The sequence below is a fragment of the Macrosteles quadrilineatus genome, unplaced genomic scaffold (assembly GCF_028750875.1).
Source record: "Macrosteles quadrilineatus isolate MER2022 unplaced genomic scaffold, UCM_ALF_1.0 Scaffold_24__1_contigs__length_1734639, whole genome shotgun sequence".
In the NCBI taxonomy this organism is placed as follows: domain Eukaryota; kingdom Metazoa; phylum Arthropoda; class Insecta; order Hemiptera; family Cicadellidae; genus Macrosteles; species Macrosteles quadrilineatus.
Genome location: NW_026542617.1, coordinates 685,779 through 704,314, shown reverse-complemented (window position 1 = coordinate 704,314; position 18,536 = coordinate 685,779). Strand labels below are relative to the sequence as shown.

At 34.2% G+C, this 18,536-nt stretch overlaps 1 protein-coding gene across 13 annotated transcripts in view; it reads left to right on the top strand.

Annotated features, from left to right (window-relative positions):
• Positions 1–18,536, top strand: part of LOC129005578 (muscle calcium channel subunit alpha-1-like) — a 304,273-nt gene that overhangs the window by 137,938 nt on the left and 147,799 nt on the right. For all 13 annotated transcript variants that reach the window (XR_008491839.1, XM_054434499.1, XM_054434502.1 and 10 more), the window contains exons 11-15: positions 2,118–2,263; positions 11,004–11,077; positions 11,480–11,631; positions 15,011–15,224; positions 16,056–16,176. Coding sequence is in view for 12 of the 13 variants with exons in the window: in XM_054434499.1 (XP_054290474.1) it covers positions 2,118–2,263; positions 11,004–11,077; positions 11,480–11,631; positions 15,011–15,224; positions 16,056–16,176 (707 nt within the window). In the remaining variant the exon portion in view is untranslated. The remainder of the gene's footprint in view (positions 1–2,117; positions 2,264–11,003; positions 11,078–11,479; positions 11,632–15,010; positions 15,225–16,055; positions 16,177–18,536) is intronic.

Here is an 18,536-nt window from a genome sequence, read left to right as displayed (position 1 = left end):
GGACGGCAAGGTTCCTTGGATAACACATTTTCCTTAGTTTCCACAGAAACGGGCTCCGGAAAAAAAACAATGTTACTTGGAGCGTTGTGTCAATGTTAACCTCATCGCATTGTTCGTTAATATTGGAAATATCAGTAGTTTCGTTGTTATCATCTGTATATTTTTCTGGTTCCCCAATGGTTGTACTTCTTTGTTAAATTTCCCCATCACTGAAAACTACTTTGTTTTCAACATTAGAAATGTACTAAGTGAGTTATTTGTATAATTGGTTAAAAAAAACATCAATCTTTTGTAGTTTACCTGTCTTTTCTTTCTGAAGTTTTATTTTTTGAGCACCACTCAAATGTTTATAATATGGTTTCTCACATTTGCCACTTAGACCGCATGCAATAGATCCACCAATCCAAAATTTAACTTCAAGTAACGACAACGAATAACATGAGGATTCACAAATGAAAAATTATTTGTTCACATGATGCTACTGTTATTCATCCGGACCAGATGCCGGAAGTTCTTATCTTTTCGCCGGCCAGCAACGTCAAGTCACCGCGTTGCCCGAGGTAGCAAGCGATAGCTGCTTTATTACCAATGAGAAACAATACACCTACTTCGTACCACGATATTAAATAATAAATACTGCTATCTAAAAAATAATGGCTATTGCCGTTTTATACGCACAACGTTGTCTGAAGACATTTAGATTTGATCATTTTTGAAATTTCTTGACAATACTCGGCAGGGTCCGTCGCAGGTCCGGTTCCTGGTAAGATTCCCGAAAAATCCCGATCAAGGCTTGCGGGACACCCAGCTCACGGGCCCCCCACTGATGCTCCTTTGCTGAAAACATCACAAACCTGGTAAATTTTAAATTGGCTTGTGATTTTTGGGAAAACTGGATCACAGGAAGGTACCTCACAACCGGCGGGACAATGCAATGACGGCGGGACAGTGCAATGACGGCGGGACAATGCAATGACGGCAGGACAATGCAATGACGGCGGGACAATGCAATGACGGCAGGACAATGCAATGACGGCGGGACAATGCAATGACGGCGGGACAGTGCAATGACAGCGGTCATTTTAACACTCCACTGGAGATCAATTAAAAAGACCTATGTCTGAACACTTTCCTTACCACTTGTGCTGTTGGTTTTTTTAATGAACTTTAATGGCATCGTTTTAAGTACCATAGTAGGCATTTAAAAGATTTCAAACAAAGTAATGTATTTGGACGGGACTGATACATTTTTACATCAACACTCGCCCTGGGTAAGTCCATTTATGTGAGAAACTGTCATATCTTTATATACATATAAATTGTTAAGAACATTAGAAATTTACTCGTCCATGTTGGCAAACCCCAAATTTATTCTTTGATCTTTAATCCCTCTAGGTATAGTTGTACACCAACTAAGTATCCGGATCAATTTGGACCAAAATCGCCTAAAAAAAGGGCCAGCTTGCACACATTTGAATAAAAAAAACTCTGTAAAATTGTAATTTTTAAATTTAAGTTACTGTAAAGGGACTAAAAGTGAGATGAATTGAAAACATATTTTGCTGAAAGCTTACATGTTCAACCACTTTATTGTATTTAGTCCATAGAAACATGTATACAGTGTACAGTTAAAACATCAGACCCTACAAATTCTCCCATCGCCCACTCTAAAGTAAAGAGCTTAGTGCAAGGGCAGACAGTAGGAAATCTTATTTCTTGCTAGGGACAAATCTGGATTATTGATGGTCCAGATTATTGACATCCAAATTATGGACGTTCTACTGTAATAATATTATTTTTAATAAAGTATTGCTAAGTAAACCAGGTCACGCCACTTCCCTAATAACCCAACAGTCCAAGTAAACTGTCACCTGTTACCTCAGTTATTGCCCAGGTTTCATCCTGAGATGGCTCCTGCCCGTTTGGTCATTAGCACAGTATTTGGTTCAAACTGTTGTATTTATTTAACTTCCTAATACCCCTACAGTGTAAGAACACTACACAACACAAACAATCTACATCATGTAATTGGGATAAAGTATTGAGGATCTACAACACACTTAAATATTTATTTTGCTAAGAAGCTACTTTAAAAAAAATTACGTTGCTAATTTCAGAGTCAACAGAAGAATGCGAAGAGCATGTAGAAAGGCTGTAAAGTCGCAGGCATTCTACTGGTTGATCATAATTCTGGTTTTCCTCAATACCGGAGTGCTGGCCACCGAGCATTATGCACAGCCTGATTGGCTGGATGATTTCCAAGGTGAGAATCCTCATTAGTATTATATAAAGATTTTTCAAAATGTAGAGCATCTTCGGGCTTTATAAGTATGTTTTATGATATCTTTGAAATGCTATCGTGTATTAAAACATTCTATTTAATTTCTTGATGCTTATGTCTAAGACAGTTTTGACTGAAATCGAAAGATATGTCACTGTGAATTAGAAAGTAAAAATCAAATAATCTTTCTTCATAAGATAGATTGAATAGTACCTAAAAAGAAAAAAAATGCTTTTACACGTATGGAGATTAAACAAAAAATAAGTAATCTTTTTTCCATAAAAATAAAATACAAAGAGAAATATGTTTTTCAGTCAAGGGGGTGGGAGTGTTGCACGACATCCAAATGTCACAACGTCCATTGATATTTAAGTCAGTGTCTGCTGTCTCACGACGTCCAATATAAACTATTCGACTGTAGCACGACGTCCAAATCTCATCATGTCCAAAAGTACAGTAACTGCAAGAAACATAATCTTTCAACAAGCTTTGGACATCATGGGATTGGTCGTCGTGCAACAGCGCACTTTATACTCTTAAAAGTAATAGTTATAGTTCGACCCAGTCAAGTTTAAGTAATCAACCACACTAGATCCTGTCTGGAACGGATTTAAACTCTTCACCGACAGGTCTCAAGGATCCAGACTAAATTTTAAAAATCACTCAAAAAATAGCAACAAACTAAACACATTTTCAATTTTTTGTCAAAATATTCAACATTTAAATTAACGGAAAGAACTATTAGAAGTTGTTTTAGAAGAAATTAAACCCAATATCATTTTTTGGACCGAACACAACATGAAAGAAAATTAAATAGAAAGATTTAATTAACCCAACTTTTCTATTACTTCTGCATACTCTCGTACAACCACCTTCGGCGGTGGTGTGATGATTCTGTCGGAGAAGAGTTTGAACTCAAAACCCTTAACTTTAAAAAAAGTTTATGAACTGACTGAGGATAGCTTTTTGAGTGTTGTCTGGCTAAATATAGAATAGAAAAATTGCCTTTTGTGCTGGTAGGAGTTTACAGAAAGCCCCAATTACAAACATTAGAATTTTTAAGTAGATTAGATAGGTTAATTGAACTTTTAGTTGCTTAAAAGATGAAGTAAATTTTGTTATTGCTGGGGATTTCAACCTTAATGTATTACTTACAACAAATGAATGCACAATAAGCTTCGATTCAACTGCTTGGACCACGAGTCCACCCCTCTCACAATACAATACAACAAATAAAGTCCAAACTTTAAAAAACATCCTAAAAAGCTACAATTTTAACTATTTAGTAAATTTTCCAACAAGTGTAACCTGTAATACTGTCACACAGCTATGGATAATATTTTAACGAATATATATAAGTCATTGACACATGTTACTGGAATCATCACATCTCTTTCCGATCATGATGGACAAATTTTAAAACTAACATTATCCAAATACAAGAAATTAAATTTGGCCAGTGAATATGTTGAATGTAGATTTTTCTGATAATAATATGAATATAAAAAAAATATTCTTTCATATGAAAACTGGCTTCCATTATATTTATCAAAAGTGGAAAATAAGTTTGATGTATTTAACAAAATTTTTCGAAATAATTTTAATTTAGTATTTCAAAAATACCCCTGCCGCAGCAAACCCTCAGACGAAGTGAATTTCCATTTGCCTGATTGGATTTACAATAAAATATCTCATTAAAAATATCACATTTTTATTCCCTATTTAAATAGCATTAGTTTAACGAGTACGTAGGTTTGCTGCGACAGGGAGGGTAAAAAAGGTGTTTTTAGTAAATGTCAATGTCAATAGTTTAGTAAAGTAAATGCATTTTCCAAATTTGATCAAAATATGTTCATAAACAAGCAAACTACAACAAGTTTACTTATTCTCCATAAAAACAACATGGGAATTTTAAATTTACAATTTTTTTGAATTTTCTCTGTAATTATGAGGCGCATAACAACGCTTCAATATACTAAATTGTTTGTTTTTCTTAGCTCTACAAAATGAATGGTTTCAAAATAAGTTGCAAAATTTTATGTTTATTTTGTCAAAAATGGGAAAACAAATTTTTACCCAATAAAACACCCCATAAACCCCCGTTCCCATAGGTCCGATCATGCTGGTTCACGAACTCGTTCGAATAAATGTAGTTTTACACGTTTCTACCAAATTTCATCGAAATCTGATGATTTTTTTTAAGTTATCGTGCTAACGGACATATATATATATATATACATATATATATGAATTTGAACAGATGGGATGGTGTTTTTGTCCTCTGGGACCTCAAAACGAAAAAGTAAATCGGTCCCTGATCAAATCAAATCAAATCAAATCAATCTTTATTCATAATGTGTACATGAGTCATACAACGGAATAGTGTCATTTCTTTATAGCTAACAGGGCTTATAATACATATTTACAACTGGTTATACTCCTCAATTGAATAAATAGGATTTGATGTAATACAATTTTTTAACTTAATTTTAAATTTATTAACATTATTTTCTTTTTTTATTTCTTTAGGTAAAGTTCTAAAAAACTTTGCTCCTGCATATGATGGTTTTTTGGTGTAGAGTTGCAATCTGTGATGAGTGGGTATGATTTCCGATTTATTTCTGGTATTGTATGGGTGAGTTGGATGGTTTATTAATGGCTTGCTTGAATTCAAAGTTTTGTAAACCATAATTGTATCAAAAATATACTGTCCATAAACTGTAATAATTTGAAGATTTTTAAATGCTCTCTACAGGATACTTCTTGATGAAGATTTTTAATGATCCGAATTGCTTTTTTTTGTAATTTTTGAATTTTATCAAGATTTTCTTGTTTGGTGGAGCCATAAAGACAGATGCCAAATGATATATGGGAATGTATATAGGAATGGTATATTAGTTTGCGTGTTGATTGACTACATAAATCTGCCATTTTTCTCAAGGCACATAAACCTGAATTAATTTTTGATATGATTTTGTCCACGTGTTCATTCCAATTTAGGTTGCCATCTATTAGTAGACCGAGAAATTTTGTGCTAAAAATTTGTTCAATAGGTTCCAGGTCTTATTCCTGATCCAGGTCTTACCATGAGTACTATGGTAATAGCTTATTCCCTATAAGTGAAATTCGCTAAAAGAAAATCAAAAGCTATTTGTATAAAAGGAAAAGTAACTGGATTACTGAAGAATTGATGATGGAGAAAAAGTATATAGGTTGTTGAACTATCAAAATATGCTAGAGTTAAGTAATGATGATATAATTAATTACTGTAAATTAAAAGATGGAGATTACAAGAATAAAACTTGTTAAGGCTAAGAAAACTTTTTATGATGAAAAAATAAAACCTCTGAAAATGTCTGCAATAAAACCTGGGAGATAATACAAGAAGAGTCAGGCAAAAATGTTAACAGCTTAAGAGGAGCAATCAATGTAATAAAGATAGATGGTGAAGCTATATGTGATTCTCTGAGCATCTCAAACTTTTGTAATAATTACTATATTAATGTAATACAGTCCACTCTTGGTAATTCAAACACTTGATAATTCAAAACTCTCGATAATTCAAAATGAAGGCTCAGTCCCTAGAGAATCTCTCAATATTTCAAATTTTTACCATGCATTTTGATACACTCGGTATTTCAAAGTCCAAATAGAGGGCAGGTCAATTTGTAACACGCAGTAATTCGAAGTTTCGTCGAAAAAACACTCTATAATTCGAAGTAACTCAGTAATTCGAAGTTTCGTCGGTTAACACTCTTTAATTCGAAGTCACGCAGTAATTCGAAGTTTTGTCGGCAAAACACTCTATAATTCGAAGTGATCTCTTCCTGTTATAACAGGAAACTATACAGTACAGTACATCCTGTTCCCATGGTAGGCTAGTGTTGGACGTTTTAATGTTTGTTTAGTTAGAGCAGTAGTCTGAGTTAGTTCGCTGACTTGCGCGACATCTCCTTGAGCAAAAACGTAGTTGTCGACAGCTGATAGTTCAGCTATTGGCGAAATATATAGCGCTAAATAACAGATTTCTTTGCAACTACAGTAACTGAAAAATAAGCCGTTGATTGTTTAAAAGTGTACTAAAATACGGTATGATGTTTTATTGTAACGTGCTGTACCTTTGTATGTATTAAACAAACAAACTCTCTGTAATTCGAATGGTTTATTTTTCTCCCGATAAATCGAACTCTTGATAATTCAAAACTCTTGATAATTCAAATTGATATGCTTGGCCCACCAATTTCGAATTATCAAGAGTCTACTGTAGATGATATTGTTCAGGACGCCTCAAATAATTCAATTTTGCCCAATGGAATAGGTTTGCAGGACAACATAAATCATATTGAACTTGAATACTTTAAAATGTAAACCAGTTAATGAATCAGAGATTGAAAAAAATATTTTCCCCTAAAAGAAATAAGCTATCAAGTGGCCACAATGAAGTTACTTTAAAGTTAATTAAACATACAGTAAACGCCTTGTTAAAGCCATTAGTACATTTAGTTAACAGTTCCTTAATAACCGGAGTTTTTCCTCACAGTTTAAAAATTTCTAAAGTAGTGCCCATTTTTAAGAAAGGTGAAAAAACTGAAAGAAGTAATTACTGTCCAGTTTCTGTTTTACCTGCTTTATCAAAAATATATGAACGGGTGGGGTATAATAGATTCTTTGAGCATTTACAAAATAATAACCTTTTAGACAAAGAACAGCATGGTTTCCAAAAAGGAAAATCAACAACTTCAGCTCTTCTGAGATTTGCGGAAACAATAATTGACTCTATTGACAAGGGGGATAAGGTATGTGTCATGAAATACTTCTTAAGAAGCTTAAAGTTTTGGGCCTGCCAGATGTTCCTTTAAAATGGTTTAAATCATACCTCTCCGATAGATCTTAGTACTGTATGTTGAAATAGTTTCAAAAAAGGAAACCAAGTTGTTAAAAATAAATCACAAACATTAAAAATCAAACATGGAGTCCCTCAGGGTTATATATTAGGACCATTATTATTTCTCTGCTCTATGACCTTGTTATGCCCTCAATTTTAAAACCAAAGATAGAAACCAAAAGCCAGTTATTGTTGTACACAGAAGATTCAAACCTAATTATTTCAGCTAAGAATTACCAAAATCTTGAACTTGCCTGTAATGAAAATTTGAGTAAAGTTCAATCCTATTTTCTTAAAAATAAACTTTTTTTTAAACTGTCAGAAAGCCAACCAAATCGTTTTTTCGGCCTCAAAAAGGAAATAAACAACAGAATTAAACATCTTTGTTAGAAATTAAAAATATATAGAAGATCTTGAGCATACTCAATTTTTATTAGGGCTTTACGTAGACACAAATCTTAAATGGGATTATCATACACAATTCATAACACACAAATTTCCTCAGGGTTATATGTTTTGAGGCATATATCACTATTATGTAGCCTGGACACTCTAAAAATCAATATATTTTGCGCATATACATTCCCATTTGTCTTATGGTCTGGCAATATATGGAGGAACGTCCAAACAAAATTTAGATACAGTACTGAAACTAAAAAAAAGGCTATAATAATCATGCTATACTTAGACAAACGAATAACTGTGAAAAATAAATTTTCAAAACTACATTTTTTGACTGTCTATGATCAATATATACTAGAATTTATGTATGTTAAAAACCAACTACAAAGATTGAAAATTAGAAAAAATGTACATTCATATGACACTAGAAATAAGAATGATATAAATTTATCAAAACATAATCTCATCTTTTATTGAAAAAAGGGAACCTATATGGGATCAAAATTTTCAAACCATTTTCTTACCAAATTAAAAAGTAAAATAAACCAAAATGATTAAAAAAACTAGTTAAGAATCATCTGCTGCAAGAGTTATTATTCATTTGAAGAGTTTTTTCAATTTAAAAAAGACTAAAAAAGGTTGAGGTGCTCCGCTGGGAAAAAACAATAAAACTGTATGCAATTTCTACTTTTCTGTAAAGTGAAATAAAAATGTAAAAAAAATAGTTGTAGTCTGAAATTGACATTTGACACTATTCATGTACGTACACACAATATGAATAGAGAATTTTGATTCTGATTCTGATTGATAGATAGATTTTTACCAAGGCATAAATATGTTTAGGCCTAGAGTTTTTCAATTTTACTGCAAATGGATATCAAACTCCATTATCATACCTAGATACCTATTAACGTCTTGATGATGTATAAATGAAATTTGAATATTAGTTGATGTTAACCATTAACTGTAATGCAGGGCCGCGTTAAGGGAGAGTGGCGCCCTGGGCAAACCCAAAAGCAGCGCCCCCCTTATATATATACAGTAACTATAAAGGTTTTTTTTACGCTAGTGGCATTTTACGAGAGTTACGAGGGATAAATGTTTTAGTTTGGTGATTGGGGTTAGTGCAATGAACTTGAGAGTAGTTGCTATGCGAATGCCTCTTGCCCTGCGCCAATAGCTTAATGCACTACGCAGTGATTTGATTACTGTTCAGTACAGTACAGTATGCAGTTCATTACACCATCGATCTCTGTAATAATAGAGATCGATGCATTACACACGTATTGAACGAGATTCTACGAAGAGAGTATTTTTTTACCATGGTTCCTAATATAGGCCCGTGCATATATATATTTATACATTATAGCGTGTTTTTTTACCAGTTTTGTTTTGGGAGGGAGTTTTCAATTCCGTATCAGTGGAAATACTGGTTAATACATTTCACTTTCTTTAAAACTGCTTCTTGAGTTTGTTTTCTTTGAGCCAACAGCTTGCGGCTCTCGGCTCCACTAGGTTTTTTATGCATTTTTCACTGTTTATAGGCCTACTTACTTGTATCAACACTTCTCTATTTATTTATTACTGGTTCACTAACTGCAGTGTGAGTGTCAACACTGACTAGTGACTGTAACAGTTTAGCTTGTGTTGTGACTGATTTGACGACTGTGCAGTAGGCACAACACGAACACAACCTAACGACTACTGAGGGAGGAGTCCTACTACTAGTCTACTACTGTGTACTGGACTGGCGCCACGGCCGCCGCGCGGTAGTTGGTAGTTGTGACTTTTGGGGATGGGGGTGGGACTGGAAGGGAGAGGAGGGGCACGTCAACCGTAGGCCTGTAGACTACAGCTGGACTACGTGCTATTCCTGTAATTTTCTGACGTCACCCATATTGCAAACAAAAAATCAGCTGATGTATTGCCATATAAGTATATATTTGTTTGATTTGATTGTTATTGTTTTTATAATTTTTCTCAATGGTAAAATGGTGTTTGCAATCCGAGTGACGTCAGCATACGACAGGAATAGCACACCTATGTATTTGTGGAGGGTATTTCCTTCCTCCATGCAGGCCTACTGCCCTGCCTCTGATAGTATAGTGAGTGCGCCCGGTTCACACTGCTACCTGCCTTTCCCTGACTACACGAGGTAGGCCTATAACCTGAATGTCGAGTATTTTCAATTTTGTTGTATTTATTTACTTTTGCAATGAGGGAAAATCACTTAACTACAAGATGAAATCACCCATTTTATTTTTGAAATCCCGGCTGATAAAACCCTATTTTTCCTAGTGCGGGCGGAGGTTCAGGGCGCGCCCTGGGCGCCCCCCAACCACCGGCGCCCCTGGGCATATGCCCAGTCTGCCCGTTTATAAAAGTGGGCCTGTGTCTATGTTGTAACCCCAGCTTAATCAATTATCTTGAAAGATACAGTTTTTGGCATATTTGATTGTAGTCCCAATATAACAGTAGAGGCCTATATGTCATTCTTTATCTCATCATTTAGAAGAGAGGAGTATTTAGTTGACCCATATCTATAAGGCTAAGATCACATTGGACACACGCTTGCACAAGAAATTTGGTGGCGCATGTGTGCGCTAGCTTACGTGAACAGCGATGTGCTCACACTGAAAGCAAGGAGTTGCAATTTAATTACTATAATCAGGTCAGTTAAAATTGTGGTGTTAGATGACTAGGACATTGTTTTAGAAAGTGTTATTAAGGAGTTTTTATCATGGATGAACAAGATATTAGGGACGAGTTGAAAACGAGTATTTTGTGGACAGAGAGCAAGATGGAGAGTATGCACTAATCTTTCAACGACTTGCTAAGGCAACCTGACAAGATTTTCTGGTACTTCAAAATGACACCAGAGACTTTCTATTACACTGGACAATAAAAAACCTATACTAAGCAGGAAATCAAATTTTTCAGGCAAGAATTTCCCTATCCATAGTACAGCACGTCACTTCTACTCTACCCAATGTTCAGGAATCAACTGACCTCTGAACTGAGATTCTGCCATTTGCGCACGCTTGCAACTACGAAACAAATATCTTTGTTTCGGTGCAGAGTCTGAGCAAGCTTGCGCAAACATGCACTTGCTGGTGGCGGACAGTGTGAGCAGCAATGGACAAGTCACCACTTGTTTCTGTTGATCTCAGTCAGATTTTGATTATAGGTGCATCATTACGCTGTTTTACTTATAGATCTGTTTTACTGCAGAATTACGCTTGTGCATGCGTGCGCAACCAAAATAATTGTGCAAGCTTGCGTCCAATAAGGTAGGTGTTGTAGGTGCCAGATTGAGAGTGCTATTTCATTAGAAAATAAACTTCAGGAATTCCAATTTACTTATTTAAGAAATGTAGTCTTTGCATGAAAATTGTTATCTTTACATTCCTCTCTCTTATTGCTTTTATTTTTCAGAGGCAACAAATATGTTTTTCATTGCCCTCTTCACATTGGAGATGCTTTTAAAAATGTACAGTTTAGGGTTTCAGGTAAGATTGTTAATTTATTATTGACACCATATTTTAAACAAATTACATTCTTAGTTTGATTGAAAATGTCATTACACTAGGTAAGATAACCAAACCATAGAAGGTTCCTTAAGCTTGGTTCCCAGTGTAATATGACATTGGTATTAAAAGATTTATTGTAAGAACATGAATATTTACACATTTTAAATTAAGTGTATCAATTGATTCAATTGAATAAAGTAACAACTCATGATTAAAATAAAACCTAAATAAAAATAAAATTGTCATAAATAAACTGTTTTATTAAAAATATATTCTATGTTTTGGTGTTAAAATGTATAGTTTTCCAATTAAATGTACCTACTTTAAAAGAAACCATGGATTTAAAAGTAGCATCGAATAACAAATTTTCCTTTGTTTCAGGGATATTTTGTTTCATTATTCAATCGTTTTGATTGTTTTGTCGTTATTGGAAGCATTTCAGAAATGGTTTTAACAAGAACACATTGGATGCCACCTTTAGGTGTATCTGTTTTGCGTTGTGTACGATTGCTCAGGGTTTTTAAAGTAACCAAGTAAGTAATTTGTGTTTGTAAATTAATTGTTGTAAAAATTTGTAGAACTATTTGTTTGACATTAGAAAAATCTTGAAACTACTATTAGGTTAATATCAAGGTACAGTATATGAAGCATTTTCTGTTATTATCGTTTTGTGTATTTTAATTTTTTATCACCTAACTAAATTTGAAAATTACACTTTTTAGAAGAATTCATTACTTAAACATTTTTTACTAAGCCTGTATTATTAAAAAAATAAATAATCGGTGTCTTAAGTGCTGAAAACATTTTGTGTTTTTGTAATAACCTCTTAAATCCATATTTCATTAAATTTCAACAAAAAAACTTTAATCTAAACTCCTTAAATTATCTTATAAATAAATTATATATATATATCCAATTAAATGTTTGTAGGATTTACCTCCAAGGACAGATATTTCAAGATAATTTTGGGGTTTTTATTTGGTGTCATGAATCTTTTGCTACGTCATTACTGTAGTTTGAATACCCCTTTTTCTGAATTTGTTCAAAATTTGGGGTACAATTTAAATATATGGTCTATATGTTTCAATTTTTAAATGTTATACAAACAAGCCCAGATTTGGAATGAGGATAAGGGTACAAGCATAGACAAAAAGAATTAAATATAGACCGTCAGCTGTGCTGCGGTTACCATAGGTTCTGGTGCACACCGCTTGGAGCGCCATGTAGTTACGGCGTACGCGCTACGTAAACTACAGCGGTGTGCGCCGGAACCTATGGTAACCATGGTAACCACAGCAAGGCTGATAGTCTATATTTAATTCTCTTTGTCTATGGTACAAGCCAACTCCTCAAATTAATCCATGTTCATATTTTCAAACATATTTACTTTTAACATTTATCTGCATTGGTTCACGTCTATTTTAAAATTAGATAAATTTACTTAGAAGGAACTTGTATAAAGCATAACATAATGTGTAATGTACATAGCATAAGATAAGGTTTTTAACACGTTCGCTGCGGGCTACCGCCCGGGCGGTAGCTCCGCGCTCCGCCACGCTGCGGCGCGCCGCCCGGGCGGTAATGTGCACCCGCCAAACTTATTCCGTTTGAGTACAGCCGCACTCCGGTGTAGGTCGGAGTATTTTTGTCCGTGCTTCGTGTATGACAGTGGCAGTTTGGTGGTGCAATCCATTTGTAATTATTGTTACTCATTCCGAAACTATACCTGGTGGATTTTGACTTACTCATTACGTTTGTTTACTGTAATTTTGTGCTATATTAATTTTGTTTTATTGTAAAATAATGGCATCTACTGTGGGTGTTTAGCAAACTACAAAACAGGACATCACCACACGTTATTTTATATTCGTCATACCGAAATATGAAAGCCAATAGCCCGGCAATCGGGTTTGTTCGACGCTGCGGGCTGCGCCGCACTGGAGCCTGCCATTTGATGGGCAGCAGCGAACGTGTTAAGCATAGCATAAAAACACCTTATAATGTGATTAGACCAACTCAATTTAGCTTTAATAAATTATAGAGTTTTGTATCAAGTTATGAACTTGTTATGGACCATTTCACTTCATTTAGCTGTTTTCTGTAGGATAAATGAATGGGATATATTGTTATAATATAATGTAAACTCAAAATGTGATTTTCATACTGTGAGGTAGGTCCCGGGTTCGATCCCCCCCAAGTCACCAATGGATTTATCTAAGTGATAATGCCGCAACCCCTAGGTCTAGCCTGAAGTAATGTGAAAAACAATCCCAGGCTCGTGCCTAGCGTCCTAGGACAAAAAAAAAAAAAAAAGAGAATTGGTAAATTAATTGGTTTTTCTCTGCTTCTATATGGGTTGAAAATGGATAAGTATTTGTTTCCTCTAAGTACTATTTTTTCTGAACCAACACAAATTCACAGATGTTTATAAAGATCTTTTGTATCCAAGCTTGGCTTAATCTGGAAATCATTGATGTGTGATGGCACTGTTCCTTGATGGCTCCCTCCTCAGATCCAAACAAACAGAGACTCTCACCTGGGTTTGTCTAGTGTTGGTCAGCAGTATCCACACATCTTTCTTGTTGCATAGCCAGTACAAAAGAAAAGTGTGATGTTGTTTGTTAGTCCTTTTTAGGCCCTACTGCTCATAATCCATACTCTTTTGTCTTAGGCTGTATCAAACTTCAGTGAGTTTTTTTAGAACCCTTTCAGAAAATGTTTGTTCAATTCGTGATTTTGACCCTTTGTCATCTCCATCTCTCTGTTCTTGTAAAACTGAAATAAACGTTTGGACGTTGCACAATGTGACTTTTGTCCTATAAATATAATTCAATGTTTACTTGCTTACTTAGTCCCACTCAAGGTATTGACAACGTTAACTTTTAGAACTTGCATTCCGTTGGTTAACTGAGTGTGTACTGTGACTAATGATAATCCCTCTGTCTGGAAAACCAAAGATCACATAAGACTAAGATGGAGCACATTGGCCGTGCCAAGAAGCAATGATATTTCAGTAGTCTGTATCAAGATGGCGGCTGCCAGTCGTGATGAGCCTTAGTGGCGGACCAGTACTAATGAAATCTGAATTTATATCAATATTCAATAATATGTGTGAAAATATGGCTTTGCATTATGAATATTCCTTTAACTACGACCCCTCTTATATAACTCAAACTAAAGCCAAACTACATCAGTTACAACATTTTTTAATATGGTTTAGAAAATTTTACTCTTTATCAACAAAATTCACCGTTTTTTAACTTACCTGACCAAAAACTAAAAAAAATAGCAGCTGTTAAACGTTTTCATGTCACATTTCAAAACTCATATAAATAAACCGATTTTACTTGAGTATTTAAAATAGAAAATATTACTTTTTAAGCCTTTAATCAGAACAAATATTATTCAAGAATTCAGTGACTGCAAATTTGTAACTCAAAGATTCAACCATATGCCTTTACTCTAAATAGGCTAGATGCTGAGTTATGTGGAAGCGGAACATTGAGTTTTTGCGCCGTTTTTATCAACAACTAGCGCTTCTATCCTTGGGCAAGATGGCCATCTGTGCTTCGGTTGCTAGAATGTTAATTGGATAGGCGTGCATATAACCGGTCTTATGTGATCGTTGGAGTAAACCAACTGATGTAAAACTAATTTATGGCCAGTAACGGCATTTAGGAATCCCTGGAAATTGTTTTCAGGAACCTTCTTACCCACTGGCCAGTAAACTGAACGTTTTGTTTTTAAGCTAGAGAACATCATTATGAACACTTATTTGGTGAGATAACATATTGCAAAATTTTAATAATGTTGTTAAATAGTTAAAAAGTAATTTTTTGTTAACTCTTAAAAAACGGTCGTAGGTAAAATATTTTAACACTTGAATACCATTTACTTATTACTCTTTTGCAGGTACTGGAGATCTCTATCAAATTTGGTCGCATCGCTGTTGAATTCAATCCAATCCATTGCGTCTCTGCTGCTTCTATTGTTCCTATTTATTGTTATTTTTGCTCTACTGGGGATGCAAGTTTTTGGAGGAAAGTTCAATTTTGAAGGTGCTGTAGATGATAAGCCTCGCCAAAACTTTGACAGTTTTTGGCAGAGCTTGTTGACAGTATTTCAGGTAAGAATCAAACTATGTAACTTATTTTAACAGCTTCCTGATCGCAACGCAATGATTGCTTCAGTTGACTCTTTTCAGAAAACTGGAAGTGTTATGAATAAAGTAGTAGTCATCTTATCATCATTTTTGGTCAGGCCCAATTCGAGTCTCTGATTGGACCTTAAACCGTGTTATTAAACCCAATGTCATTGCTAACTTTTCCTTAACTGTTACAGTATTGCTTTCCGATAGTTTGTGCCTGTTTGGAAATTTGGTGACCCAACATTTGAATCAAAAATTCAAAGTCAAAATAGCCATTTGTAGGAAGTTCTTGAAACTCCCGTCACACCCTAACTCACTCGACAAAGGAGTTAGTCTATGTCATCATCTTTTAAATCTTGAGACATGTCACTTCCACTACAGTATATTTAGTTCTTGCCTTAATCAAACAGGCAGCCGCAGCAAGAAACACATCCTACTCAGTACTCACGTGACATTGTCGTGTAAACTGACGTGGAAGTAGAAAAATATTAATAACAAAAGTGACAAACCAAAATAAAATGTTAATAATATTCAAAAGTTGCTAATTTTAATATTTCATATTTGTTAATAACTCCGGTCTAAATGCGGCTTTATGTTAAACATAATGACTAGTTAAAACTGTTCGTAATTGTAACATTTTTACATTTGTTTACCGTCTTGTAAATGTTTACAGTATAATTTTAAATACAATATATCAGATAGTGTTTGAAGACATATTTTATTTATTTTATTCCTATCTTTGCTCTTTTGCAAACTTTTTTAAAAGTTATATATTTATTATATCTAGTTGTTAAATCAGTCCTTTTTTAGATATTGACTGGTGAAGATTGGAACGCAGTGATGTACGACGGAATCCAGGCATATCACGGTGTCGGAGGATTTGGCATCTTGGCCTGTATTTACTTCATCATTCTGTTCATCTGTGGTAACTGTATCCTTTAACATTGGCAAACAATGGTATGGATATATTTTATTCCTGAATTATTTATACTACAATATTTCTCTTCAGGTCTAAAATCTTGGCAAAGTATGAAACGCAAATAATGCAATTGATATAACAAACGTAACGTGACAATCGGTAATAGTTGAAGTATTATTTTCATAATAATATCAGAAGCAGAAAGCATAAAACATTTACTATAAACACACCAACAACAACAACAACAACAAGATTGCTTGTATTTTAGGGTCTATAATTTTATCTTTGTAATTGGATTAAACTATGGGTGTGTAAGCACATGATTTGTTATGTGTATCATAAATTATTTTTCCTACAGTTACCTAACAATATACATGTTCTCTCACTGATTTGAGAAAGCAAAGTGGCCAATTCGCTCATCAGTGAGACAATGTTAACATTGTCTCACTCTAATTACTTTGTCTCACTCCAGATTTGCAACGTGAAGGTAAGAAATAGTGAGCACGTAACATGCAGGCAACGTCGTATGGGCGCGAAATACGTTGGCAGCACTGGCTGTAAATCAGCTGGTCAGCTGATGTACTGTTGTATTTGTCACTTCACATTAAATGTTATATTAAAAGTTCACTGTGCAAAAATAGGTTATGTTTCTTCATAAATTATGGTAATAAATTATGGTTTTATGGTAACTGTAGGAAAAGTATAATGTGCAACTCGAGTTCAAAGTACAATTGCCTCACTCGAGAAACCATTCCTCACTCGCCTACGGCTCGTGAGTAAGGATTTCTCTCGAGTGAGTCAATTGCTCACTTTTCTCACTAGTTGCACAAATAACTATTACCTACGACCGTTTTTTAAAGTAGCCATTTCAGTCCAGTTCTTAGAATTGAAAAGTTTCACTTTACAGCTGTTTACTTTCATATCCGCATAGTTTCATTTCATATCCGCATAGTTTTCTCATATCCACACAGGTAACGAACCAATGAGGTTCAAGTATTGAGAGAAAAGAATTAAAATTGTAATGCTTCGAACGTCAACTAATCAGCGGATCAGCTGATCAGTTGACCAATTTAATTGTTGATCCGACTTGTTCATGTTGATACTCGCGTATTCTTAATTAAGTTGGTGGAAGTCCAAAAATAAATGAAATATTTGCCGAATTGTACCTGATACAATATTATTTATGGTAAGAATGCTGCTAGCAATGTAATATTTAACGAAGTTTAACAAACACGTAATTACAGGAAATCAGCTGATTATACAACAAGTCGTTGCATCACTTTCAGTGGCAATGACAATACACGAAAACATAACCTCTCTAAAAAGTTATCATTAGTGATTGTAAGTAATTAAATCCAGATTGATAGTAATTAAAAAACGGTCGTAGGTAAAGTAGTGTACGCAACTCGCGTTAATAGTCTTTACGACACTCGTAGAAGTTTTTAAGGCACTCGCCTTAAATTTTCTACTCGTGTCGTAAAGACTCACTTAACGCAATCGTTGCGTAAACTACTATTGCAGTCCACAAACAATTTTTGCTGCTGTTTCTCCCCATATTATCTAGGTTTATTTATTCTTATATTTTTTATTGAACTGAGAAGCAATATTTGGGTTAAAGAGCGGGTTTCGGAGTTATGAATTATCTCTAGTTCTAAACTAGAAATAATCACAAGATTTAGTCCAGAACTACAGAAACTAGGTTTTGGAGATCAAGTTCTGAACTGAGTATATAGTTTTATTTATTTTCATTTTATTTTAATTTATACAAAAATTTATTTTATTTTCATATCGCAGGTTCCATGTTACTATTTTAGTTTCCCCAGTAGTTGAAGTATTCAGCTGTGCAATTTAGCGAGTTTAGTGCTGAGTGTGGTGTTTTACATGCGAGTGTCGTTGCTTGTATTTTCTTTTTGTATATAGCTAATTATAAATTCTAGAATGACTTATACACTTTAAATAAGAAAGAAAGGTGATTAAAGTTCTGTGTGATAATATTTTTTACTTAGAAAGACAGCAAAATTGTGTTAAATTGCAAAGGGGTTTCACACTTTTTTAAATAGTAAAAAAGTTAAAATCATAAAATAATATGATTCCAGGATTTATTCCGGGATCGCCTTGGAAAAATCCCAAAATCTCGGGTTTTTACTAAAGCCCTGGGAATTTGACCCCCACTTGTGAGCAGTAAGGCTTAAAAATTGTGAATGTTCATTGAAAAAAATTGAAGTAAATGCCAAAAGTTCGTTGACATATTGTTCGGTCATGTCGTTCCAAATCACAATCTAGTGTTATGTTTTTTGAAATGTCAAGAACTATTATTTTTCACGAAAATATATCAAGGCAAATATGTTTAATAAATACAATTGTGAGGTAAA